Source organism: Chelon labrosus (assembly GCF_963514085.1).
Source record: "Chelon labrosus genome assembly, chromosome: 6".
NCBI lineage: Eukaryota > Metazoa > Chordata > Actinopteri > Mugiliformes > Mugilidae > Chelon > Chelon labrosus.
In genome coordinates, this window is record NC_140342.1 from 11,658,907 (window position 1) to 11,686,681 (window position 27,775).

At 43.9% G+C, this 27,775-nt stretch overlaps 1 protein-coding gene across 1 annotated transcript; it reads right to left on the reverse strand.

Annotated features, from left to right (window-relative positions):
• Window positions 1-280: 280 nt before the first annotated feature.
• LOC311488829 (potassium/sodium hyperpolarization-activated cyclic nucleotide-gated channel 2-like) lies at window positions 281-27,305 on the reverse strand (the record flags this gene model as incomplete). Its single annotated transcript, XM_084545680.1, has 8 exons — window positions 281-1,245; window positions 1,714-1,878; window positions 1,977-2,217; window positions 2,348-2,494; window positions 13,501-13,719; window positions 21,255-21,416; window positions 23,390-23,813; window positions 26,110-27,305. 8 exons carry the CDS (start codon window positions 27,303-27,305, stop codon window positions 281-283), a joined length of 3,519 nt encoding a protein of 1,172 aa, XP_084401806.1.
• Between the last annotated feature and the right edge of the window lie 470 nt (window positions 27,306-27,775).

Below are 27,775 nucleotides of genomic sequence, written 5' to 3' on the forward strand. Positions count from 1 at the left end.
GGTGATACTAAGACTAAAGGTGCTGGCACAGTAGACTAGACCAGTTCCACCTTAAGTTATACTAGTTTAATTGTATAGACTCCTCATAGCCAACGTGTCTCAAGACTGTGAGTAGCTCTTTTCCTTCTGCTGACACCAGCACACAGTGCATTCAGGTTGAATGACTGGTTGAGCTGGCGGTGGCTGATTGGTCATTTAGCGGGCTGACAGATCAGCTGGACTGACCTAAACCAAACAGATTCTTCTACAAAAAAGGCCTCTTTCCTGAACTCTACCAGGGTCACAAGTTGGAAGACAGCCGAGATCTGGCAGAGTCTTGCTCTGGAAGGCTGACAATTGAATCTTTCTTGGGAACTCCAGAGTCTGGAGGTCCTGATCCAGCAGCTGCTGCTACTGCCCCCATTCCAGTAGGTCCACCAGGAGGAGGTGTGGAGGCAAAGGCCACCCTTTGTTGGGCTCCCGCCGATCTCCCTACCCCTGAGGGCCCTGGCAAGCTGGGGTGAGAGGGTTGCGGGGGACCGATGGAGGTGTTGGAGGTGCGGGTGGAGGGCGGAGGGCTGGGAGCTGCAGATGCAGATGCAGATACAGCTTGTGGTGTACCCTCCTGGGGGAGCGAAGGCTGGGAGGCAGACAAAGCTCGGGTGTCCTGGCTCAAGCTGCCCGTATGAAGTGAGTGGGTGCTCTTGTGTGAGGCAGGCCTCTGCTGGGTCTGTGTGGGGCTAGGTGCATGATGCTGTACTAGGGACAACTGGGACCCAGAGGGTCCTACGCTCGCCATGTACTGGAAAGTCCGTCCTGAAGCTGCTGCGAGCGGGCTTTGGACTGGTGGGCTTGAAATTGCAGATCCAAACGCCCCTCCGAGTGTCTGGGGGGGTTGAGACTGAAGAGGAGACATGGAGACTGGACTGGACAGGTTTTGCATCACATGAAACCTTCGCACCATACGAGGAGACTGCAGAGTCCCTGGACCCACCAAAGGACTTGCCATCTGAGGGCAGAAGCTCATGGCCACAGCTTGCTGGAGAGTGGCGATGGCAGAGCCCGACTGCTGCTGACCTGGAGGAGCAAAGATGCCCCCAATGGAGGGCGTCATAGACATGGCCCGCGGCCTCTGCAGATCCACCAGTTTCACCATCTCACGATCATACTTAACAATCTCCTGGATCATCTCGTTCTCCTGGTTGTTGAAAACGCCAGAGTTGAGATCATGCTGAACCTTGTGCATCAGGATGGAGTTCTTTTTGCCTGCAGAAATAAATTAAAAACATGGACTAATTATCACAAAGAAAGCTGAGCGGTGGAAGCAGACAAGAGATAGGACGTGGAGTACAAAGCGCTGAACAAGGCACAAATACATTTAAATAGGAATCTTTAGACAGAGAGAGCAATATGAGTTAGATATAGCATGTGATGTCCTTCACACCAGGTACATCGTCTAATAGAACAAGCCCGGAGGATATTGGACGTCTCACCCTGTACACTCATCTACTGTTACAGTGTCCTGTGTCATTCTGTGGGAACAGAGCAGCTCATTTTTCTGCCTATTTCACCATTAATAGTCTGGAAACATTTCCTGAGCATGATATTATTTTGTTGTTTGTACACAGAGTTCCTTTCAGAGGACATTATTTATTTTCTTAATTAAAAACAATATCTCAGTCTGCAGTGAATTTGAACATTTGTGTTGATTATTTTCTTGTGTTTCTTTTTCACCTATGCGGTCTAGACGGTCAATGGCAACGGTCTCGAAGGCCCGTCTCATCATGGGATATTCTTCCAGCACCTCATTGAAGTGGTCAACGGACAGAGAGTAGAGTCGACAGTAAGTCTCTGCTCGCACGCTGGCTGTTCGCCGACCCCTCGTCAATAAACAGATCTCTGAAATGACGAAAGACAAAATCCAGCGGCTTTGAAACAAAACCTAAAAACTGCATCACCAAAAAAAGTCACGTGCAAGTGCAAACAAGTCATCCCACCTCCAAAATAGGAGCCATCTGAGAGCTTCATCGCAAGGGTTCCCTTGGTGATGACGCTGCAGACGCCGTGCTGGATGAAGTACATTTTCTTGCCGATGGTGCCTTCCCTTATGATGTAATCGTGCGGCTGGAATACTTCAAAACGCAGCTTGGTCAACATGGCCGTCACAAAGTTCGGCTCTGCGTTGGCAAACAGCGGCATCGACGCCACCAGCTTGCGACAGTTGAAGTTGACAATTTCCTGAGAAAAGGCACGTTGTTTAGTGCAGGTAGGAATGGTGAAACAACCTTAAAGTACAACTTCAGTCTGGCATGCAAGACAAGGCTGATAGTCATTTATGCAAATTGTGTGTCTTGCATTTTTGTCTCACCTCTCTGAGAGGCTCGCTGAGTTCTCCCAGGATGCTCTCCTCATCAAACATCTTGCCCTGGTATCTGTGCTCATAATAGTCATGGATTTTCTGTCGGAAATCAGCGGGCAGCTTGTGGAAGGACATGTACTGCTCCACTTGTTTGTACTAAGAGAGAGTGCGATGGACAGGGATGATGTTCTGTTAATGCAGTGCATATAGACAGTAAAAAAAAAAAAGAAAGAAAGAAAGAAAACGTTATTGAGCTGCAGTCAGCAGTTAGATTTTAGCAATATGCTGAGTGTGCATTATATGCCTGGATTCATTTCTCAGTGTGACATTGTTTAACTGTAATGTTCCCATTAGAGCGTAATTCTGGTGATATTCTTCATGTCTCTTATTGTCAGAATAAGACCCCAATTAATTGATCCGGTTAACGAGATTATTCATTATTATTAGGACTGATATAGTTTGCTCTTCTGGGTCACAGACCATAATTCAAACACTAAAACACACCAAGGAGCTGCATCGGTACACTGAACATGAGCAGTGTAGCTTAGTGGGAGTTAAAAACTGCAGTTCATATTTGCTTATGGACATTATTATTTACAATTATACATCTGTGGCCAGTCTTACACACATATGTCGAGGAGAAAGGCTCTGGCTTTATTGAAAGTCTAATAAACTTGGTTTTGGTCCTTTCATAAGCCTTTTGACAATAAGAAAAAAAAAAACATCTTCATCCTCTAAATAAACCAAGACGAAACAAAAGAATACATAAATAGCATGTGGAAAAAAAAACCTATAAATAAACAATGTCGCCTCCAAATCTTAAAAAAATAATCTAAATATAATTAAAGTGGTTACATAAATTTAAAACATAAGGGACTAGATCATTTGTGTGCACATTTTTACAGATTTTCATTAGCATAGAGAGCCGAAGTCCCGCCCCTCTACTTCCGGGTTATGGGACCTATCTTTCGAAAAAATATGAACGGCAGTCTATGGAGCGATAACAATTACTTTTTGGTCCCGATCGAATTGTGGCATGAATTTCACATATGATGTGTGTGAATTTAAAAGATAATTTTTCACGTCAAGAGATAAATTATTTGACGTAAATAAGCTGAACAACATTAGGTTTTGTATGAGATCGGTTAGTGAACTACATCTCTCTAGAGATCCCTAGAGAACTATGGCTATCTCCTCGTTGAGCTTTACCGTCTTCTTCCAGGACGAAGGCAGAAGCATCAAACGAGGTGAAAATCATTATAAATCGGGTCATGTCGAGAGCTGTAGTTACACGAAAGGAGTTTTGGTCGGTTCTGTACGCGCCAGCATGCGGGACTTGTAGTTCGTTTAATTACGTATTTTCCATAGCGTTTTACTTAACTATCTTGCGACAAACAGTGACATTCTTGACATATAAAATCATTTTTTATTCTGAAAAACAACATATGTATAATCCAAGGCACAAGTCGATCGGGACCAGAAAATAATTTATCTTTCGCCATAGACTGCTGTGCATATTTTTTCGAAAGATAGGTCCCATAACCCGGAAGTAGAGGGGGCGGGACTTCGGCTCTCTATAGAGACTCACACATGCATTTGTATCCTGTGATAACTGCGTTCGTTAAAATAAACAGTGAACTTATGAACATGATGCCTCGAAAACAACAGCACTTCACTTGCATTTCTTCCAGTCTGTCAACAAACACAATATAAGCAGCCACACGTCCGATATGAACACACTCCCCCCCTTTGATCAGTGCTACCTAGAAGTCAGTCAAAGCCGGATCAATACAAAGTGAAGCGTTCAACGCGACAGCAGCACAAACAATCAGCCTCTATTGTTGAGATATGCTAATCACAGGCCGTGCAAAGTGACCACTGAGAAACCAAAAACGACCGGGCTCAGCTGCGGAGACGGGAGCGATGGACGTGGAGGTAAACAGAACAGACACGGTTGAGAGAAAAAGATGTCTCCTTGTACTTTGCTGTCAGACTCTGTGCACCTCAGCAAAGCATCATAAGACCGCAGCTCAATCCAGAACGTATAAAGCTGTCCGAAACACAATTTAGAGAGGTCAGCGGGCTGGCAGAGACCGTGTACTCACAACTTTCACAGACTGAGGAAGTCATCATCCGTGCTGCCTCCATCTCACACAGTCCCAAACCTGGCCTGTGTGGTGGATGGACACGGCAAAAAAAAATGTCTGCTAGTGTCAAGTATCATCCTCTGACAACGGCTTCAATAGTAGCAAGACCTCCCCACAACTGCAAGGTGCCCGGATCACTTCTGCTACAGAAAAACAGCCCTGAGCAAAACAATGAGGTCCACCTGCTCAAACAAACTTATGAGCTGTGAATCCTCAAGAGCAGCGTATAAATTTCTAAACCGAACATTGTTTACTATCAGGAATGCAGCGCCTGGTTCTCTGTTTCCTAAAGGGAGGCACATTTGGCAAACAAAGACGTTTGTGTTGTACACAGCTGAATGCATGTGCACACAGGGACAATCACTGCGGCAATACAATCTTTTCCCAATCCCCGACTTTGTGACAGCAGTGTTGTAACTTATAATATTGAATAGAAAAGCATCCAAATCACCCTGCTACACTCTTACTAGGGTCACATTAGCGAGAAAACATATTGAATTACAACATTAACAGGTTGTTGTATTTTTTGTTGGGTTCTTGGATCTCTGCTGCAGCACATTGGATATGAAATGAAACAATGCTCACCTAGTAAACACTCTGAAGGACTGTCTTGGGTTTTTGTTTCAATTATTACAACAAAAACAAGCAATTTTAGGAAAGACGGCAAAATAAGTTGACATAAATCATGATCTTCTATCTAATATTTGGTTCTAAATCTTTTTTTGCCAGTGTTTAGTTTTAGCCTGTGCCCAGTAGACCTCTGCAGATGTTTGGCATCTTTCTGCCGGTGGTCTGCCAGCTTTGTCTAATGCCTTCAGGCTGGTTTTCAGCAAATGAAGACAAAGTGGGAGTGAGGTCATGTAACTGACTATGTAAAGACCATTTAATTTTTTTGCCTACCTGGCTGCATATGCAGGAATATTATCATTGTCCTAAAACCGCAGGGCTGCAATTCTACTTACAAAATTACATGTAAACGGCTTTTGAGCTTATGGGGACGGGACACACCATACAGTTTTTCTTTTCTTTTTTTTTTATAAAGGTTTTTAGATAATTACCGTCCATGACCTCTTTAGGATTATGTTTAATACATTTGATCATTTTGGGGATCTCCTGGCTCACATCCAGTTCGTGCCCCAAAACTTGAAAAACTACAGCTTTAGCTCTACTTCTGTGGAAAACTAGTTCTACAACATTGGCATAAAGCTCAAAGCAGGAATGTGCAAGACTGTCCAAGGACAGCCATAGTCTTGTTTTAAATGTCACCATAGTAGATTTTACACTACATAATACAATACCAGGAACAGTACATGGTTAAAGCTCAGTCTCATACTTCCTGTTTCATGTCACTCTGCCCATAAAAAGCAAATGCACTGACTTAAAATTCAGAGCTACCACAATGAACTCTCACACTTTCTGCATGTCCAGTGGTCAAACATTAAACTTACAAGATACTGTTGTTTGTCTCAGATCTTGCTGGCCTGGTTGACCGCTAGGGTCATCTTGAAGAAGAAGGCAATTGAGCTCTATAATGACTCCATCCATCCCTTCACCCATCATTTGAGCTGTGACATCTGGCAGGAGACTCAAGGTCCCACTCACCAAGAAAAAATGGCAACAAAAAAATAGTTTGTGCCCTCTGCTGAGACTGTTCTCGACAGGGACATGATGAAACAACCCAAACTAAACTGACAATGACGTTTTCTCTTCTTATCTTATCTTATCTTATACTCTTTATGTGACCGCAGACTGCTCTGCGGTAAAGTCAGGGTAAAGGACTGTCACACACACAAAAAAAGCAATGCACGTTTCTGCCTAGCATCGTCACCCACAGAGCTTTATTCAGCAATATAACATAAACATGTAATATTTGAATTATTGAGCATCCACGTTGAAGAAAAGTCTCCTAGGCAGCTATGCAGCTCTTCTGATGGAGTTACACAACACAAGGTCTCACCTGCATGAGTGACTCTGCTTCCTGACAACTACAGATGGAGAACAGCCTGAAGAGATGACCCCGTGTCACAACTCTTTACCCGACGTGTCAGTGCCAACGCTGCAGTCGGCGGCCTCTCATAGAACAGAAGAGCTGATTGTGTAAAAAGCGTAGGTGTGGGGATAATCTCGTAGCGAGGTAAAACCTCGGATGCAAGCAGCTGTGGTAAGACCAGAAAGTCGTTCCAGCAGCTCGTGACTCGGCTAAATCTGAACGCACCAGGCGGCTAAAGCCAGTCTGATTGAAGTTAGATGGTGGCATTTAATGACTTGACTTTCAGTGCCATGTCACCGCGCGCCATATCGATCATCGAACCTAAAATCCCTCCAGTGTCACAGAGGAGAGGCAACAAGCGTTTGGTCAGTGCGTCACAGCACCCAGAGGGGCCTGACAAACACCCAAATGAGATTGAAAATGACATCCACTTTCTGCCACTTTGATGACATCAAAGAAAACGCTCCAGTCACATTTTGTAATCTAAACAGTTTGCATTTGCCTTTTGTGATTTGTCATTCAGAGACTTTTATTATTCACCACTTCTTTCCTCTCCTCTCCTCTCCTCTCATTCATCCCACAACTCGTCTCCATTGGAAATTCTACTTCAGGTTCATCCTGAACGTCCATGTGGATGTATAATTCATTCACTTGATTCCAGGCTAAATTGCCTCATGACATTATGGAGCACATTCACCCAAGAGAAGAAAATCAGAAAGTGGTAAGTCAGAGCTTGTCTTCTTGTTGGTCTTTAGTTCAGAGCTGGGTACAGAGGGAGAAACAACACACTGTGGGGTCACACAGTACAAAGTCTCATTAAACAAAATAAAACTTCTGAGGGAATACAGGAAATCGTGACATCCAAAGGAGACTGGATGATAAGGGTTTGTTCATTACACATTTTCTTTTTTTGCCAGAGTAGTGAGAATCACTTCGCACAACTCCGGAGACTCTGTCTTTGTTGTAGACGTTGGCGTAAGAATCTCTTTGGCCACTATCTCTGCTAAGTCAGCCTGCTTCTGGATAATTGGAGCGATCAGTGACAAGCAGTCCGACTAGAGGAAGACAGATCACTGTTGCTGCTGGTGGTAGCGGTGCAAAGAGGGGGAGGACAACGGGGTGGAGGAGAAGGTAGAAAACAATCTTGTACGCTGTCCAGCGCCACATCATTACAGAGAGCTCAGACTACTGTCTGTTCTCTGTCTCGTTGACTAAGATCAGTCTCTGCAAGTACAACGGGGGAGAGCTGATCCAATAAGCGAGGCCATTAGGTGATGATTATTAATGCAAACACCTGTTATATGGCTAATCTCCCTTCTGACGCATGTCTTAAAGGCACAACACATAATTAAAATGTAAATTAAAGGGAGCTCTAACAAAAAAGCAAAATACAACATTGTAAACTCAAGAATCATTGGCAAGTCTCTCAATATATATAAAACCATCTTAAATCGGTAAAAAATGCAAATTAAAAATTACATTAATTAAAGATTTATGATCAGGTGTTCAAAACGCAGATTTCATCATAGCAGCAGGAAATGCAAATTTATGAATGAATGACGCATGAATTCCATTTAGCTGCTTAGTCTTCATGGTCCTGCTATTGGACATACACTCTACAAATCAAGTTAAAATGTTTGACTTTAAAATTTTAAATTCTTCAGCTGTTATTTACATTGCACATCAAACTGGTTGATGCATATTCAGAAGCATCTGCCGAGTGACTGATCGCACACTAAATCATCATTTTAGAAAAGAGTGTTGGTGAGTTATGGATATAGTCGAAGCCAAGTTACATCACGACACATGTAGTTATCTTTCCTTTTAAAATGTTATTAAATCACAAAGGTTTTCATGTCTTAGTGGGTGTTGTAGTGGGTGTAACCCTCAAACTACTAAAAGAAAACCTAAGGAACATCCTGTAGTCCAGTGCAAGACTGAAAGACTGAAGCTCGTAGAACAGACACTAGCCGGACCATGACATCTTGACTTTGGCTTTGAATAAACAGAGCTTGATATGGCTGCACCACTTCATCACGGTGGACTAATATAAAGTATGTATTGTGCAGGCCACTCCAAATGCACAGAAGTGTTTTTACATCTTTATATGTTAAATAAGTCCATTTTCATTCTTCAGTAAGTGGAAACTCTATTTCAGTGCAGGGTCTAGTTGTTATAAAACATCAGTGTCTCCACATATAAATGAAGGAGGTGCAAAGTCCAGACTGACTGCACTTAACAACCGGCTGTCAAAGGCCCTGCACACCTTAGTGGTGTTTTCACTTATTCTGGCAAATTAGAACAAACTTCATCCATCAGTAACATATAAGAAAGTGTGTTGTCTCTCACCCAACAGGTAAAGAAATAGCAGTCAGTGTGTCTTTATGTCATGTAAGCACAGCACCACGTACCCACACAGCCCCCATGCCTCATTCACATCATGTTATAAGATCATAAAAACTAACGACTGAATGAAAGAAAGTCATGAACTTCAGTTTCCAAGTTCCAGTATCTCATGAGACAGAGACAATAGTTAATTTAGAACTATAGGAGTTTAAACAAACGACTGTGTATATGTGGTGATGTGGTGTTGCATCTCATGATATCACTAATTCAGTAGATTCAGCTCATTTAAAAGGATCCTAGCACGGCTTATTTGGATCTGATATCACTTGTTAATAACCGCCATCAGTAGCTCATATGGCTGTTTAAATGGTGTCATTACAAGGCTAGCACTGGGTTAACCATCTTGGAAAAACTTAGAATTATGGGACTTTAGTCTTGTTTTCCCACATTCTGCTAACCGCAGACAAGGTCAGGACTAATGAATGAAAGGACCTGTTGGACGAGGCCCAGGTAGGAGCTGCACAGTTGGACATAAAATAGGATACGCACCAAAAAAATGATGTTCAGCTGGTCAAACATTTGCTTGGACATGACATTTTAATCTAGAGAGAAAGCAACATGATATGTGATATGTCTCTCTTCCCAAACAAACCATGTACACTGATCAGCCACAACATTAAAACCACCGACAGGAGACGTAAATAACAACTTGTTACAATGCAGTGTTCTGCTGGGGACCTGGCATTCGTGTGCATGTTACTTAGACACGTACCACCCACCTAGACCAGACCAGGTACCCCCACCCCATAGCAATGACACTCCTTAATGGCTGCAGCCATCCCTAGCAGGATGCAGCCTGACACAGACACACACACACAAAAACGGTTTAGCAACAACTAAAAAAAAAAACATGAAAAACAGCACAAGGTGTTGACCTGGCCTCCAAATACACTAGAAACTGATCAAGCATCTGTGGGATGTTGCCAGACACCACAGGACACCCTCAGAAGGCCCACGTCTATTTTCTGATGAGTCACAACTGTTGTGGAGGCACAAGGGAGACCTACACAATATTAGGAAGGTTGTTCGGTTGATCGGTGTATGATGCTGTTATATGGCATCCATAACCATTAGGCCAACATGTCTAGGAATAAATTAATTCATAATTCATGTATTTATGTATCTGAAAAATGTGTCACAAGTGAGGCGGTCTGTGTAGGTCTATGTGCTCCTCTGCTACGTGTCACTGTGCACTGCTACCACTGCTGCCATGTATAAATAACTCATAGGTCTCTGCACCAAAGCCACCAAGCCAAATTCTCTCCAAATTTAACCCGCGTGGATTGTGAGCCTGACATTACTTCTGGGCCGAAACGGAAACCACCACACAATGCTAGCTCCATCCACACTGAGGCTGTAACAGACTGCCAGCAGACTTGTTTTGCTAACACTCTCCAAATGATAAAAATGTCACTCACGGCCCCTATCTGGAGGCATGGCGAATTCACCCAGCAGCATCAGCATCATCCTCACTGGCATGGCTGCCACTTTTCTGCTCTGTGTGTTATTTTATCTTTTTTTTTTTTAAACACGTCTTCAGCTCAAATACTAATCCTCACAGAGCGGCACAAGAAAAAAAAAAAGAAAAATCTGACAACTGGCTGGAAAAAAAAGGGTTCACTGAGGAAATGCACTTTCCTGCCCTCAGCAGAAAAACTATATTCTGGGACAGGAAGAGAAAATGTCTAAACACGAATGAACACACGGAAAGCACGCAGCTTTATGGGGTAATTTCTAATGCCAGAGCATGTGTGTTTCTCACTTCTCAGTTCGTCCTTAAAATGAACAAAAATGCAGGCGGTTTGAGGATTAGACAAACGCGTTCAACTCACCACAGCCCATAAATATGTAAGACTTTAGTTTATTGTCAGTGTTCGGAGTGCTTGTGTAGATTAAAGAAGATACTTAAAACTTTCCACCATCAGCAACGAGAAAAGTGGGCTGAGTAAGTGTCTCCTCGAAGAAAACTCAACTCCACAAATAAAACGCAAAGGGCTTCTCCATAGCCTTTTAACTCCCAAAATCCAGGACAGAACAGAAGACAAAGAGCACCGGTCAGCACTCAGCTTGCGGAATCGTTGTCTTTTAAACCATTTATTGGACATGATTTATACTCAGGCCTTCTGCCACACAGCAAAATAAAAAAAATAAATAAATAAAAAAACATCCTGCGGGGAGTTTTATACGTTGCTAACCAGACAACAATCTGACAAAAACACTGTAAACGATGTGAACTGCACAGCGGTTCAAATATCTCGCAGTGCGCCAGGACTCTGTCTCCCACAGGTTTCCCCTCCCCCTCGCTTTGCTCCCTGTAGCAGCCGGTTAGCTCTAGCATTGCACCTTTCAAGGACATCACCACCAGAAAGGATAGAGAGAGAGGAGGAGGAGGAGGAGAAGGAAACAGACCGAAATTTAGATCAGGAGGTGAGGAGAGATCAAGATGGAGGTAAAGCAGAATATGTGGTGGATATTTAGGTGAATGGGGTGGTGGGGAAGGGAGGGGAGGGGAGGGGAGGGGAGTGAGATCATGTGAAGTTAAAGATGCATAAGAGATAACACAGAGCGCAGGTAGAGTGAGAGCCAGTGAGTGAGTGATCAGGAAGCGAGTGAGACGGATAGAGAGGCAGCCATGGTTGCTTACGTCACCTTCAGGATGACATTGGCAGGACACACAGGTCTGCTGCCTCATCAATTCCACTGCTGCCCAAGGGGACATCATATCACGCACGCAAATGCACACACACACACACACATACGCCCACCCCCCGGCAACGTGGCTCTACCTGGCCGAACACACCCGTAGCCTCTGATTGGCTGCTGAACGCCAGCAGCCCTCCCCCTGCTCCCCAGCCAGCGAGACTCTGCTTGGAAACAGAGCGGCTGTGATGCTACCACCACAGGCCACTGCTGCAGCACCGTTCAGCGCTGCTCTGATCCCCATCTTTGTTTCAAACAATGTCACATTTTCAAAGAGAAACACGACCTCATCACAATGCCGACAGGTGCTTTAACACTACCTGAATGGTGTGTAATTAAGGTCATAGCCTGTGTGTTCTGGTGTTAATTGAAACAAACGGTGCTGTTGCATCAAAATTTCGTCCTTGTTGATAAATGTTTATAAAATTTACATTCATTATATGAAAATCTGGCCTTGTTGATGAATGAAACTATGAGGTCCAATAAATTACCAGCAGCATGTACAGTGCTTTTTAAAAGTATTCGCAACATTTTCAACATTTCCGCATAAAAAAAAAATGACTCAAAACATCACACAAGTCCTGACAGAAGACAAAGAGAACCCAGTCAAAAAAACAAAATAGAAAGTAGTACAAATGTGTGAGGTGCAAAAGTAAGTGAACCCTTTTTTGCAGCATCTGGTGTGACCCTGTTGTGCAACTATAATAGCAACTAAATGTCTCTGATAACTTATGATCAGCATCTGAGAGCTCATTCCTCAGTACAGAACTTCAGCTCTGAGATGTTAGTGGGTTTCCTCACTCAAACTATTTGCTTCACGTCGTTGCACAACATTGCTACTAGATGAAGGTCAGGACTTTGACTTTGTAATTTCAAAACATTCATTTTCACGTTCTTCTTTATCCATTCTTTTGTAGTACGACTTGTGTTCTTGGGGTCGTTGTCTTTCTGCAGGACCCAGCTCCTCTTAAGATTCATCTCACAGACAGATGTCCTGACACTTTCTTTTAGATTTCGCTGGTATAATTCTGTTTTTGTTGGTCCATCAGTGATGACAAGCTGTCCTGACCCAGATGCAGCAAAACCGGCCCAATCAAGAACATTACCAACCCCACAATAAGCTGTAGCCAATGAGGAACTAAGAAAGAGACAGAGAAACATGTGACAAAGAGCTGTTCGAGCTCTTTAACCACACTGACTTGTGGATCATTTAGCAAAACTGGTGCTGTTCTGTCTCATATGGTTAAACCAGTCCATCTTTTTCAAACCTGATACCGAGTTAAGTACTTAAACCAAGGTATTTATAGCTCCAATAGGATTCCAATGATTTTCTATTCCCAGATTTAAAATCTGAAAATAAAACCAGTTCTCAACATGTAATGTGAGGCTAAACCTGCACAGGGATATGAACACATTCACATAATATCAGTTTGGCCTTTCTGAGCTTTCCTCCTTCAATACCTTTTATTAAATATATTATTGATTTAATTTCTGCAACAATTCAAAAGATCTGACCCTAAAACTACAAGGACTATAAAAACAATACATCTGCGAAATAACCAAATAGCTAAGAATAGAAACGTTGTTTTTAACATTGCAACACAGTATTTTCTAATCTTTCATTTTAAAATGTTTTATTGTCTCTTCCCATGAAGGAGAATTTCATCTTTTATTTTATCACAAAATTTAAAGATGCTCATCCTTATATGCTATTTATACACTTTGATATGTTTTTGTGGAGGGTTAGGATCTTTAGAGGGACTGGTAGATGAGGTGTTGTTCTTTTTTGACGTTCAGACATACAAAGGCTAGCTGTGTCCTCTCCTTCCAGTGCATATTCCCAAAGTCAAATCTTTACTTGAAGGTTAAACAGCAACCAGAACAAGTGTTGAGAACATGGGACAGAGTTGTTTCCTCACCTTTTCCTGATACTGCCGTCTAGAGGAGTCCAGGGATTGGATCAGAGCTGTTGCATGGCCAATAAAAACGGCATAGCAAGTAGCTCCTACAATCATACTCAGCATGGTGAGCCAGATATCTGATAGACTCTCTGGGGCCTGTCGGCCATAACCGATGCACAGCATGTGGCTCATTGCCTTGAAAACGGCAAAGGAGTACAGTTCTGACCAGGTGTCATTCTGTGGAAAGAGAAGAAGGGAGACAAAGTTAGAGACATCTGTGTTACATAAAAAGGCATGGTTCAAGGGAGAGTGGTGGCAGGGAGATACAGCAACTAGAAGAAAAGCTTTGGGGACAATGGGGTCATGGAATAGCACTTATACAAATGAGAGCTCGGGGGACAGGGTTGCATTAGAAGGAAAGAGGGAGGAAGAGGAAACAACACAAGGGGAATCCTTTGAGGCCTAATCAGTAAAGTAGAGACGGTTTGGAAATTATTTCCTCAGAGAGGAATGATAATGAGAGGTCATTAAATATGCCCTTTCAGAGCTGCGTGAATAGGAATCTACTACAACCAGTGACAGCCGGGCAGCGGTCACCAGGCTGCTGGTGCTGAGATTCATGAAGCTAAAAACCTCAGATTTTGACTTATAAAGACATCGAGGAGCATTAACCATGTTGGGAGCATGAACACTCAGTATGCTTTCCTAAATGCAGCTTTGTGCAGAAACACACACACCAACTGGTCACATGACTGAGCAGCAGGCTCCATAGAACCGATCCTTTTGTCCACCGAGCTTCTTTTGTTTCCCTTTTTCTTTCATTAGCAGTGAGTGGTAACTTTGGCTACCTCAACCTGAACACACTGCTGACGCCACTAATGCCGGGCAATGCCAAGAATAGGGTTTTATTCTACCAGAGGAACTAGCTGCGTGTGTAATGAAACTATTATAATGGGTACAGCTCATGTGAATGGATTAATGGGGTTAGAAACAGCACCCTCAAAGCCTCCATAGAGTCTCGTTTCAAGAGCACAAAAAAAATAATAATAAATAAATTCTATCATGGCTTCTGACGCACACAGAGAGACACATACCAACATAAATCTGTACCAGGCTACACGGAGCTCTGGGGCTGTGTTTAGATAGCAAACAATGCATCTTCTCCATAACCTACAGCAAACACATGCATTAGCAATAAGAATAACCCTAGAAGGAACACTTGATCCTTCAGTTTATCTGAGAAATTTAAAGTGCTTTATATCACTCCACCTCATATTGTTATCATATTTTGTGCAGCCGATTTAAAGATAAAACTGACAACTGTCAGATCTACAGAATAACAGTTTAATCAATAATTCAAACAATCATCCAATGTTTCGGGACAGAATCAAAGGAACAACTGAGCCGCACGTCTCTTCTGCGCCGAAGTCTGTTATCATCCAAGCGACACAACATTAAAGGGCCACCAAGTGGTACAAGGACCTCTCCACACAAGCAGAGGAAAATCAAGACGCCAAAAATAAATATAGCTCCACCAAGTGGGCCGAGGCTAAATGGTGTATGTGAAAACACACAGAGAAACAGTGGAGTGAAACAGATTGAATAATAGATGAACGATGAGCACTTTGATTCTGAAATAGCACAGTCAAGAGAGAGGGAGAGACTCCATATCCTCATAAGTCTCAACGGAGCTCCTCGGAGATTTCACTTTGGGAACTATCGGTTGCTTTGTGACGTGATCAGGTCTCCATTAGCTACAGATACTCTGTCTGAAGCTGGCTGATGAAGCAGGCTCTTTAAGTTTAAAAGCTTGCAGTATCCTAAAATGCACCGTTACATGGGCTGCTGCAGCTTAGACGTTCAGGAGGCCTCGCAAACAGAATATGTGAAAACGACGTTAAAGTTATACGCTAAACAGAGTGAACACATGCAAGAAAGTTATGTCCTCTTGAGAAGTGACATCGGCACAATGAAGAATTTGGCTGAGATGTATGCTAGAATCCCTGTCATGCTATAATGCTTAAAGCTTTTAGAAAATTACAACTCTGGCAGCATACAGTAATATTGTAATGTGCCTGAAAGTGTTACGGTTTACTTGTTTAAGACGGCTACAGCACAAAGATCTGGTAAGAAATGGTTTCACTGCTAGGGCAGGGTCAGAGTAAAGAGGTGTAAGGAATGCTGGAGCCTTTCAGAACGATTATGCACAGGTCAGTTTAAAAAGTCTGTTTAAAAACATCAGTGCTGTCATCATTTCCAATTTAGCATGTTAGCTAATACAAAAACATGCTAAGTGCTAAAAGCAAAATAGTACCAAATACCACTGAGGATGAAGCATTGCTAAGAGGAAACCTTGAGGTGACCCCTGAAATCATCAGGATTCACCCCCTGGCAGCAAATAACGGCTCATCCAATAAGAGCAGAGTGGTGGATAGAGCAACAGACCAACCAAAACTGGACAAACACCACCGGCCTGTCTTAGGATGAACTTTTGCCCCGTCTCCAGTCTCACTGGTTCACACTTCTCTCCACCAAGTGGTGAAGAGCTGAGGCTTTGTGAGAGCGATTGGTGCAGGAAGGAAGAAACGACAGAGACAGAGAGTGCAGCAGATAGTGGGAAATGGAGTTGTATCACACAGAATGACCAATGGGTGTCTGGCGGCCGATAGGCTGGACGAATATCAAAAGATAATCGACACACAAGCCTCTGGCCTGGCCCCCGTCACACACCCACCGGTTTAGATCACAATGGCTTATCTGAGTTTATTGTAGTCTGAGCCGCTTCCTCTCTTTCTCTGTCTTCCTCTCAACTCGTCTGCCTCAGTGTATGTGCTGTCTTTATAACCTGCATCGTGGACAAAGAAATATGTTTACTCCGAATGGGGAAGGCAAGAAAGCGTCCTAAGGCAGTTCATTGTAAGGTCGGAGGCAAATTTGGTATTCTGTCCCACATGTACACCATGTGATGGGAGCCGGGTCAAGTGCAGGCTATAGAGCTGGAGTTAGCGTAAACCCAGATTTACAATAGACCACTGACTGCACACATTTTACCTTTCCCATTGATATATGCTCTTAAATTGTGTGAAATATACTTCTTTAACTTTATTCTAGATGAACAGATTGACATCTCTCTGATAGAAAGAAGGAACTGAAGACAGGAGACAGGAGGAGGACTTTAGCTAGGCCTGGCTAGTTGCAGCACATATCCCTGTAAAATAACAACTTGTACTTCTGTTCGTGCAGTGTATACACAAACACCCTGGACAGGTCTCCAGTCTATCACAGAGCTAACACAGAGAGACAGACAACCATTCACACTCACGAGCACACCTACGGCCAATTTAGAATCACCAATGAACCTAACGAGCAGTGGGGAGTACCGCGCAGACACAGAGAGAACATGCAAACTCCTTCTTGCTGTGAGGCATCAGCGCTAACCACCACGCCACTGTGCCGCCCTCCCATTAATCTTATTAAATTATTCCCAATAGCCTGTTCTATTCATTTTATGTCTTGTATGTCTCTCAGCTGCGGTGCTTCTGGCCGTGTAACTTTGCATTAGAGCTTTTATACAATCATATTTCAGGCGTCATGTCTTGCTGGAGTCAAAGAAATCTGCCTGGGCTTTCACAAAAAACTGCAGGCGGCTGAAGCTTGAAATACATCGTAATGATGCTGTTCCTTTAACCAGTCACATTTCAAGTTTGTATTCTTAGGCCTTAGGTCTCTGTTTAAGCCAAGCGAGCGGTTCATGTTCATCTTTAGTGAGCTGCACAAGCAAATCATCCCCGTTAATGTTTTGATACCTATTTGTTGAACCCACGATGGTAGAAGGAGGGGAGGATATCGATTTGGTTGCAGATCTTCTTGGAAAGACATTTTCACGGCGGACTTTCCAGGAAAAGCTGGATATTGTGAGGAAAGGCAGCCCAAGCTAGCTCCGGCTAGCTAGCCTGACCCAGGCAATCACAGAGCATGCCTGGCACCTTCACGTCAGCAGCTATGAGCGCTACCCTTAGCTGACAAATTGTTTCTTAACTTCTGGTCAGTAAAAATGAATTATATTTACATCCTTTATGTATATTTTTGCCATTTTATTGGGTCGGTATTCATGTTTCTGCTGGATTTGCCGTATGTGGCGCTGGCGTGGGTGAGAGGAGACTTTCTGAATTGCTCTAAGTGAGTTTCTCGCTTTGGTAATGGCATTCATCTGGCTGTATGAGACACCCGTCTACGATGCAATGTCCTGTTTTATTGCGTATTGATGATTTCTATAGCAGCGGTGTCATAACGATCGTAGTAAGAGAGGTGTTTTGAATAAGGTCGGAGGCCACTGGTTAGCACTGTTTTCAAATGCACCTGTGTCTTCAAATAACATTTAAAAGTAATTTGTTGTACTTACATCTGATAAAATATCAAACATGTGTGAGACATATTGAAAAGGCAGACGTAGCAAAGTCAAACAAGCTGACCTTGTGTTCCTAGTATGTGCTGCAAACCAGAAATATTGCAATGACAGTTTAGTTAACATACATGCTGTCTGAATGACGTCCCGTTGGAGTTGCTTTGAACGTTTTCTGTTCTCTTAACGTGCGATTGTGTGACAGCGACCATACGTGACTGATTGTGTCTTCAAAACTCTCCTGCTTGAGTGGCCTCAGCACAACTATTCTTACCGCTGTTTACGTTCACTAACAGTGCTTCTTGCTTCAGTGGCACGCTATAACACTGCTTGTACTAAGTGCAGTGAGATCCGTCAGAATAAAACACCTGGGTTCCTGTGGGACTGAGATAATCACATTCTTTTCTCACCTCACTCTGGAAACAAACACCACCTAATTTCTAGTCCATTTACAGAAGTCAGACGGCAGCTTTCACTTTTCATTTTTGTATGCTGTTACTGGCCTGGCGAGTACTTTAAATCGAATCTGCAATGTCCTGCAGCAGACCTGTAATGCTGTTGGGCCAAACTAATTGTGGTGAGTAAATAAAGTGATTTAACACCATACATAGTGATTACTGGCTTATCTTCTCCAAGCGAGCAGACCACTGTACTGCAAAGCCCCTCCTGCTGATGGCAGTGGGGGATAATGGGAGTGAGACGTCTCTGTGATGTGGATACAGTAAGGGACGGGTGCACACAGAGTTGTAATTACAGACTGGAAACTATACACCCTGTGTCTGTCAGTTAGTACTGCCGTCACTATTATTACCCAGTCGCCTCTGTACTGTACTAATGCAGCAAGACTTTACCTGCTTGGAAATTAACTTTGACAAGGTTGTGTAAAGTGAATGCTAAATATAAACTAAATTAATTTTAAGGACGGAAGTAGATGTATACTGCTAAAACAACCTGTGTTCCCTGAGGAAGTACAAGTTTGACAGAATCCAATTACTGGCCGGTGGATGTCATTCAGAGTTACAGACTGTTCTCAACGCCCTCCATGAGCCCGTGGGCCCCGCACCACCAGAGCCACCGTAGGGTGCAATGCTTGATGGATGGCCAGGCTGCACCACAATGGCTAATGTTACAAGTTGTCAGCCACTCAATAGGGGGCTGGTCTCAGGTGGCTATATGCAGCCTGTACCATGCCAGAGCGGTCCTTTAGTTTGAGAGTGACGGATCTCTGGAGACTGACTGTCTTTGATTATACAGTGGGAGAGAACACTGAAGGAGTCAGTGGCCTGTCAGCCCCAAACTTCATCATCCTGGACTTCAAACTCTACAGTGCACATGGCGCATGGTTGACTGTTCTGCATCATTTCACTTAATAAAAGAGGAAATATTCAGTTGCAAACACAATTGCAATATTTTAAAGAGAAGTTTAGAACGGTTTATGAAATTTTTATAAAAACGTGAAATAAAAAAGAACAAATTTTGAGAGACTGGTTATACAATAGATGTGTATCAGGGTGCTGGTAACTAAGAACTATTTATCTACTACTAATCATTTTCTGCATTAGCTAATTAATTTTATAACGTACAAATCAAAGTCCATATTCAAACTGACTGTCTGACAAACAATCATAGACTAAATGGTGAAGAGTTGTATATTCCCTATATATCTTCATTCTGGCTATTTTAACAATGATGTTTATGAACCTTAAATTATTTTTATTGTTTTAGAGGTTGCGCCACAGTATTAAGAATTTATTTTCTGGGCTTACGTGACTCATTCAGTTGAGAGATACCAAATGCTTCTGCCAGTTTCACCACCATAGTCCATGTTTGGCATGGTTATGAGATCATGCTATCAATTAGTATTGATTAAATATTACATGAAACCATCCCAGCCACAAACCATCCCTAATCTGTAAATATATATCTCATTTTGTCAGATATTTACTCTCTCGCCTCACATTAAATTCTTAATTTAATCAGAATTACTTTTGTATAACATTAAAAACAAGAGTCACTGCTCTCATCAGGAAATACTTGTAAATTTGAAATTTACAAGCAGTCACAACCGACCCAGACGATGTCTGATAGCAGGACCCAATCTGTTTAAAGCCCCATTTGGACCTGTGCCTTATATCTGGGTTGGTGTGGTCTCTCCTCGCTTAGTAAAAGGCTGGGTTGACAGACAGACCTATAAACAACCAGCTTTTATCTCTCTGAGAGAGACATGGCAACAAAGAGACCAGCTGCCTGGCCGTATTCCCCCCATCCCTCGGTTTTCCTCTTTTATCTTTCCTGTCATCGCCAAAACACGCTGAAGAGGAAGCACAGAGGGATCTAGAGGTGAGCTTAAACCTCGCTGGTTTCTTTTTCACAGCTTCTTCACTGGTTGATTTCTATGTCTGGCACGCCGGCTGAATGCTGCTGCAGGAGGTCGTGATATGAGAAAATGTCTCGATGTGTTTGGAAGACATTATTCCTCCTGAATGAGTAACAGCAATTGTGAGTACAGTGAGTGCTCTGTACTCGTATATACGGTATAGCTGCAGTGTCTGTTCAATGACCACGACACACATTAATAATTATTTATCCTTTTAAGTTAAAACTCAGTCTTTAAAAGGTTTTCATCTTTGGATCTTAAACAATTCACTGGAACTTAACAGTAAGATATCAGGATTAAAACAATCTTAACCCTTATGTCAATAAGATGGGTTGACAGGGACAAATGCCTGCTTTAAATACCCAAACAATTTACCATTTTACTACTATAAAACCAGCAGATTCACAACAGAGAATTTTAAACCATATCAAATCTTATGCAGCAGAAACAGAGATGTTTTTTTCTTCCACTTATCATTCCTGCTGCCTGTATTACCTATGAAGCAAACAACAATCAACCAGACACTTGGGTGGGTTAATGGCTAAAGTAGCCTGGTGTTGGAGCAGGTGCAAGATATCTCATAAGTTCAAGCAGTATTTGACATTTATCAGACTTACCACGGCTTCATTTAAAGCAGCAAAGGACATTAAACATCATTCTTTTTCATTTTTAGCAGTACGCCTCAGGACAGACATTGATGTGTAATAATGGTTTCCCATTTAAAGTTTCCAAGTCTAGCAACATTACTAGCTGTTTGGTGGTGGCTAGTGCTTTTTTTGGTTTTGTTTTGCTGTAAAAAAACAAGAAAGAGTTTATCACGGTCACAAATTACTGATTGACACCTCGCCAATATTTTCTGATGATGGTCAGACACTTCAATCAATGCTCTGTGACCACGGTTAACTCTTTCACAGTCAACACGGAATAAAATATGCAAATCCAGTGCTGAGATGTGCCACTTGGCATGCACAGACATGCTTCCCTCACACACACCTCCATCTTGTTGAGGGACACCCAGCAGTCTGAGGGGAAGTCCTGCAGCATGGGAACCAGGAACTGTAGGCAGCCGTCCCAGTGACACAGCAGCAGCATCATACCAATCAGGTTAAAGATCCTCATCACCGCGCTGGCGAGGTCGTAGGTCATGTGGAAGATCTGGATCAGCCCAACGAGAAAGGGAGAGGAGTCAAAACCGAGCCAGGAAAATGCAGAATACAGACAACGTGGCATTCATAACACTGATGAATACCAAAGACATTGATGTCTTAGAAGCAGGACTGGCTTCCCACTCAGCTCCACAGTCTACTTTGGATTATACCAAGTTTGATTAATGACTACGGGAGCCAGCTTCCCGTCAGTCCCAAATCAAACACAGCAGGAGAAGGCAAGACATTTGTTACACAGAGATACATGACATCAGTCAGAGGCTCAAACACGCACACAGGGTCCAGTCACTCACACACAAAACCCTCACGCAAGCCTGCAGGCACAAAAATACACTGACAACCCAGACAGACAAGTCACCACGTACACATTCAAACACACAGTGATGGACAGGGACCATCATGATCTTTAACAACTGATAGTCTATGTCGTCTCACACATCAATCACTCGCTGTCACTGGACAGTGACTTAGGCCAATCATCTATCCCATCCCCTGACTGATGTCAAGGAACCACACTGTGATGCTACTTAATTTAATGGCTGCCTAAATACAATAATAATCTGTGTAGGGTCTAAATGTGTAGAAATTGGTACTTTTCACAATGAAACATGTAGAAATGTCTGATAAAGTCTATGATAAATGTGTAAGAAATGGGTCATAGTTTGCCCAGTTCATGTGAGGGAGAAGGGATAGTCTGTGGTGGGAATGACGAGGACATGAATCACATGTGCGGATCTTTCTAAATACAGCTTTAAGCTTCACAGGCTTTTCACAGTCAATTTTCATCAAAAACAGTAAAGCAAAATAAAGCAAGAGGTCATCATTTTATTCCAGTGAGAGCTGATGAGAGAAACTGCCACGCTGACTGATGAGAGATTCAGCACCATGGACAGCTCTGAGAGGAAGTCAAACCATGGCTGGATTTTCAAAATAAAATATGATAGATTGCCTTAAAGAAACTGGCATTTGAAGTGGGCATGCTAGTATCTGACTACCCATCACATCTCCACTCTTCCTCCATGCATGCCAAGTATCACTTCCCATCATGCACCACTGTGTGTATATGTGTGTGTGTGTGTGTGTGTGTGTGTGCATATCACATCATATCTTCTGAAATCCAATTATCCAAAGGTCAAGTGAGCAGGCGAGCCCCACTGCGCTGCACACTGCTGCAAAATGCCAACACAGGGCTGCCAATACTGGCATAAGCGAAAAGTCGAGTGATCTCATGACATCGCCGGACCTCCCGATCTCCTTCAACTGAGGACAGAGTCTGAGGAGGGGCTGGAGCAGGGTGCATCCCTCACAGAGTAGATAAAAGCAGAGTGGCCAAGAAGGGCAGGACTGGGTCTTTGAGTTCAGCCGACACGGCGCAGACTCTACCTAGCAACAGCACCTGTTCGTCTACCAGCCAGGTCTCTGCAGAAATGTTATCTTTACTAGCCTCTCCAATCACTTTAAATGAACAATTAGTGACATCTCAGTGAATACCTCCTCTAGTGCTCCATATTATTACCGTCTTCTACCTCACCTGCTCTTCCTGTGGTCCCTTAATTGATTAACTATGTTTGCCCTGCTAATAGGCGGCTTATTAGACAGCTTGATGCCACCTGTGGGACTGTCAGGTCAGACAGAGAGGCAGGGGCGTTGTGTGACAATAACAGTAATTAGAATGCAAAGTTTGTTAACACTCAGACGTCCCGCTGACAGTTTACATTTCTCACCAGGTGGCAGGTAAGAACATTGATACTGAGCCGGCAGGGGAAGGAGAGCAGGCCACTTGGAGCAGACAGAGAGGCAGATTGTCGGTTTGGTCATGAGCCAAGAGCAGCATATTGGAGGCAAACCAGTGACCTTTTGTCGCCAACTAGATTGGTCTTCCTGTGTGGATGTGAGCTGCGTGTTTAGAGTTAATTTAATACTGTATTTGGCCAGAGAACGCCACGATATGTGTGTTCTTACCTCTTCCCATTGGTGAATGTAGCGTATTAATCTGGAGAGCCTCAACAGCCTCAGAAGACTTAGGATCTTGGTAAAGCGGACGATCCTCAGGGCCCGAGCAGTCTTGTACACCTCTGAGTCAATCCCTTTCTCCACTATGAGAAATATGTAATCCACCGGGATGGAGGAGATAAAGTCTACAATGAACCAAGTTTTTAGGTACTTCTTCTTAATGGTTTGAGGGTCCAAAATGATGTCCGAGTTATCCTCAATGATGATTCCAGTGCGAAAGTTGAGCACCAGGTCCATGAGGAAGAAGGTGTCGGAGACCACGTTGAAGATGATCCAGGGCGTCGTGGTCTCTTCTTTGAAGAAGGTGATGCCCACGGGGATGATGATCAGGTTGCCCACCATGAACAGCAGCATTGTAAAATCCCAGTAGAACCTATTAAGTGCGTGTATTGTGTAGTCGTGTTGCGTGCGTGACGGCGAGGTGGCAATGGGTGTGTGTTCAGTACGGGAGGGGAAAAGAAGGGGGAAGGGAGAACAGACAAAAATAGAGTCAGATAAGAAAAGATAGTTGCTGTGGAAAGCCGATAGGCACAAGAGACTTCCTAACTCAAGATGAAAAAGTGTAAACAAAGAGCGGGAGCTATGTTTTTTGCCTGCTTGAACATGCAGAGAATAATGAGAAAACGATATTCCGCTGAATTTACTTATTCCCAGATTGAAATGCTATAATCAGTGTTTTTGTGCAATTTCTCTGCGCATTTTATATTTTCACAACACAACAAAGTTAATCATATGATTCTCATGGATCAAATAAGCATGGTTCTTTTTCCTTTATTAATTTCAGACTAAAACTGATCTTGCGTCTGCATATTTATGCTTAAATGCTGGATACTTGTGTTTCGCTTACACTGGCGGGTCCACAGTCCTTCCTGATGTGTAAAAATAAGTGTAGCCAATTATTAATGCAACAGCTTGTCATTTATTTTAATTTCATCATATTATCAGACTGAATAAGAAAGTGTTTTATGAACTTAATTTCATTTTTTTTCCTCACTCATAAATGAATCTATCTTTATCTAAATTGTGATGTTGGCCCAATTTGACTATTTATAAAGAAAGTGTTTAAATTGATAATTTGATTAATGTGGGATCTTAGGGGGGAAGCGCAGCATAGGAAGGACTATTAAAACCAATTCAAGCCATAGGGATGGACATACTGCATGTTCAACATCCAAATTCAAAGTATCCAGATTGTAAAGCTATGTTAAGTGTGTGTATGAGCTGTTTTGTTGGGCCAGGGTCTCTAAGGCCCTCTAACAGAACAATGACAGTTTACACAGATATCTACAGTGACCAATGACCGTCTGGACTCACTGGCAGTGGTGATGTGACAGGCTGGTAGATGGGACAGAGAGTAAAAAGTACTGAGATGTGAGCCCGTCAGAGGAAGCTCTGCAGGACAGGTGCAGCGCTGAGTCATTACACTGCGACTTATGCAACAAGCTCTGACTCCTCCACCGGGAAAACAACAATAACCACCCCGATGATCATGTTTGAAGCAACTTTGCCGCTTTAACTGTGCATTCATTAGCATACGAATCAGGGGAGGTCAGCTATTGACTCTCGCCGTGTGGGAGTCTGCGTGGTGAAGGAAGGTCTCCACAGTGACCTGTCGTTAAAATTACATCTCCGCTGTTGAAGATGTGGCTCAAGTTTAGCGTTCAGTGGCGTACTGACTCGGCGTTATGTGATACAAATGGGCCAAACATGAATGGCGCTGCGATGGGGGCTTTAAAGGTAGCGCTCAAAAGCGCGAGACGACTCCAAATGAGATGGGAGCTGTCCACTCCCTGTGGTGCTGAAACCAGCCGGTCCAGCCGAGAGTAAAACCCTCTGATTTTCTGACCCAAATACAATTCAGCGAGTGATACGTGTCGAATAAAAAGGCTTACAGGCAACCCATGGTCACGAGGAGCCCTTTGGCTCGTGGATTTCCCTAAATATTTAAATGAGAAAATAGCTGCTGGATGTCCAGCTGGTTAATCGGTGTATGAGCCGTGATAAACACAGTGCATCCGTCATTAAAATATGCAGGATCCGGGGAGTCGTACAGGCGGATATGTCTCCATTGAGCATGCTTGTTTTCGCACACTTGGCTCAAGGTGACATTCCATTACTGAGTGCATCGCATACACACATGCACACACACATAGCCTACATCCTGTCCGCACGGCTCTTATCGCAGAGAATATACTACAACAATTATTAACCAGATCCTCAGATTACAATTGCATTTCAAATGAACCCGAACGAGCAGAGTCGGAGCGCTGTCCTCTTTGTTAAATGTGAGCCTACTGTAACGAAAAGTCGAGATGTATTAGCAGGCCTGGCTTGTTGAGCATCCCAGACATGCTACTGTACAGGCTGGAATAGGATTTGTTTACAACCTTGAAAGGACACTCTTTGCTAGAGTCAATTTGTCCGACAACAGGTTGTTTGTGGGATTAACGGCAGCCCGTAGCAATGCATCGATTTAAAACAGATTCAATCATATGAGACAGGCTGGAACATCAGCAGCCGGTAGCCTTGGACAATAACCATATAGGCTATGTGTTCCCAAGGAGTCCTGGTGGTTAGGCTACTCACTAAGTAAGTTGTAGGTGACAATGAGGACCCTTACGGCCCCTCATGACTTCCAATGTGCAACCAATGGCAGCCCCAGCTCTTACCTGAAATCGCTGTAAGGGTGGATAATCCAATTTCCAGCTGATTTTACCCTCTCTTGCTCTCTTTCCACTGCTTTTTGACTACCATACATGCGTAAGGAGAATTTGTTAACTCCAGGCTGCAGCATACTACTAAACTGCCGCTGCATGAAGCTGGCTTGGCTGCCCTGAGGTTCCGCATCCTCGGCGGGCACAATTGGCGGTCCATCCTCCGGCTTCTGGAAAGTGACAGAGTTCCTTGGCTGCTGGGTCTGAGTCTGAGTCGGGCCGTGCAGTGAGGACGATGCTTTCCGGCTTGGCGCGTTAGAGAAGGACACCTTGGAGTCCTTTTTCTCCGGCACACCGCTGGACACGGGTGTAGCGCCGGGGTCTCCTCCGTGCCCCCCGGTCAGGGAACCGCCTGGTGTGATCGAGCCGTCCATGCTGGCGGTGGTCGAGTTACGGGCTCCTCGCTTGGCGCTCCCCGCGTCCTCGGCTCTCCCCGGGCCCCCTGTCTGCTTCTCCTGCTTGGAGATGATTGAGCGCAGGCTCCCGGTACCCGAGTCCCTCCTGCATTCTCCGTTTTTGTTGCATTTCATGCTGGAAATTGGAGCGACGCCGTTGCAACCATCACCCGCTGTCGCGTTTAAAACCTCTACCGCGACCGCGGATTCCGACGCCTCCGCCCCAGATGCTCTTCTGCTCTCGCCGCGTTGGGCAGCATCGCCCGGACAGGGTGTCTCGGTGGCTCTGGAGGCAGCAGTGGGCCGTGGGGCAGCAGGAGCGTCCTCTGTGTGCGTAAGGCAGGGCTCCTTGTTGGAGTTTCTCCTGGAAGCCGAGGACGCGGCTCCCCCTCCTGGCGTAAAGTTCTTCATCCTGATACTGCCGCCTCCTCCTCCTCCTCCGCCTCCGCCACTGCCGCTCCCCCCGGCTCGGCGCAACCGCGGATGCTGAAACTTGGACTCCTCTTCTCCGTCCTCCGTCTCGTCCATCACGACGTTGCTGGCCACACCGGGTTGCTTGCCGCTATGAGCGCCAGGAGAAGCAGCGTCCAGACAGTTCTGCCTGCTGTTGCTTCTTGTACATTTGGATGTGGCAGCCTTGGATGTGGCAGCCTTGGGTGCGCTGATGTGGCCGCATCCACTGCTGCTCGCCGCTTTCTTTTTCATGGTGGCAGCAGACGCCGGTGAAACCTCATTCCTGTCCATGACATTGAGCATATCAAATTTTGCCTCCAATTACCTTTGGAGGAAGCCAATCAGAGACAGAGGGGAGATGGAGAGGAGAAGGGAGAGGGAGGAAGGAGAGAGGAAGAGAGGGAGGGGAGGACGTGACTTACTTGCAAACTACTGAACTTATATTTTCACTAGTCATTGTGTTAGAGATGTTTAAGCATTAACCTAATAGAAGCCTTTGTCTGCGGCAAATATCAATAAACTTTGGCTTATGCTCTCTTATTTCATCAGAAGCTGCTTCCACCTGACGCCTCTCAGACTTGACCTTAAGCCAATTAGACTACGGTACTATACAAATAATCAACACGTTGTTAATAACATCCAGCCACGTGTTAATGACAACTCAAATGAAGGCATGTGCTTTATAAGGTGTTCTGACAATGACATTCTCCCTTTATCAATGATACCCTCAGTTGGTGTTTAGTGCGCTCTGGTGGCCATACAGATTGAACACA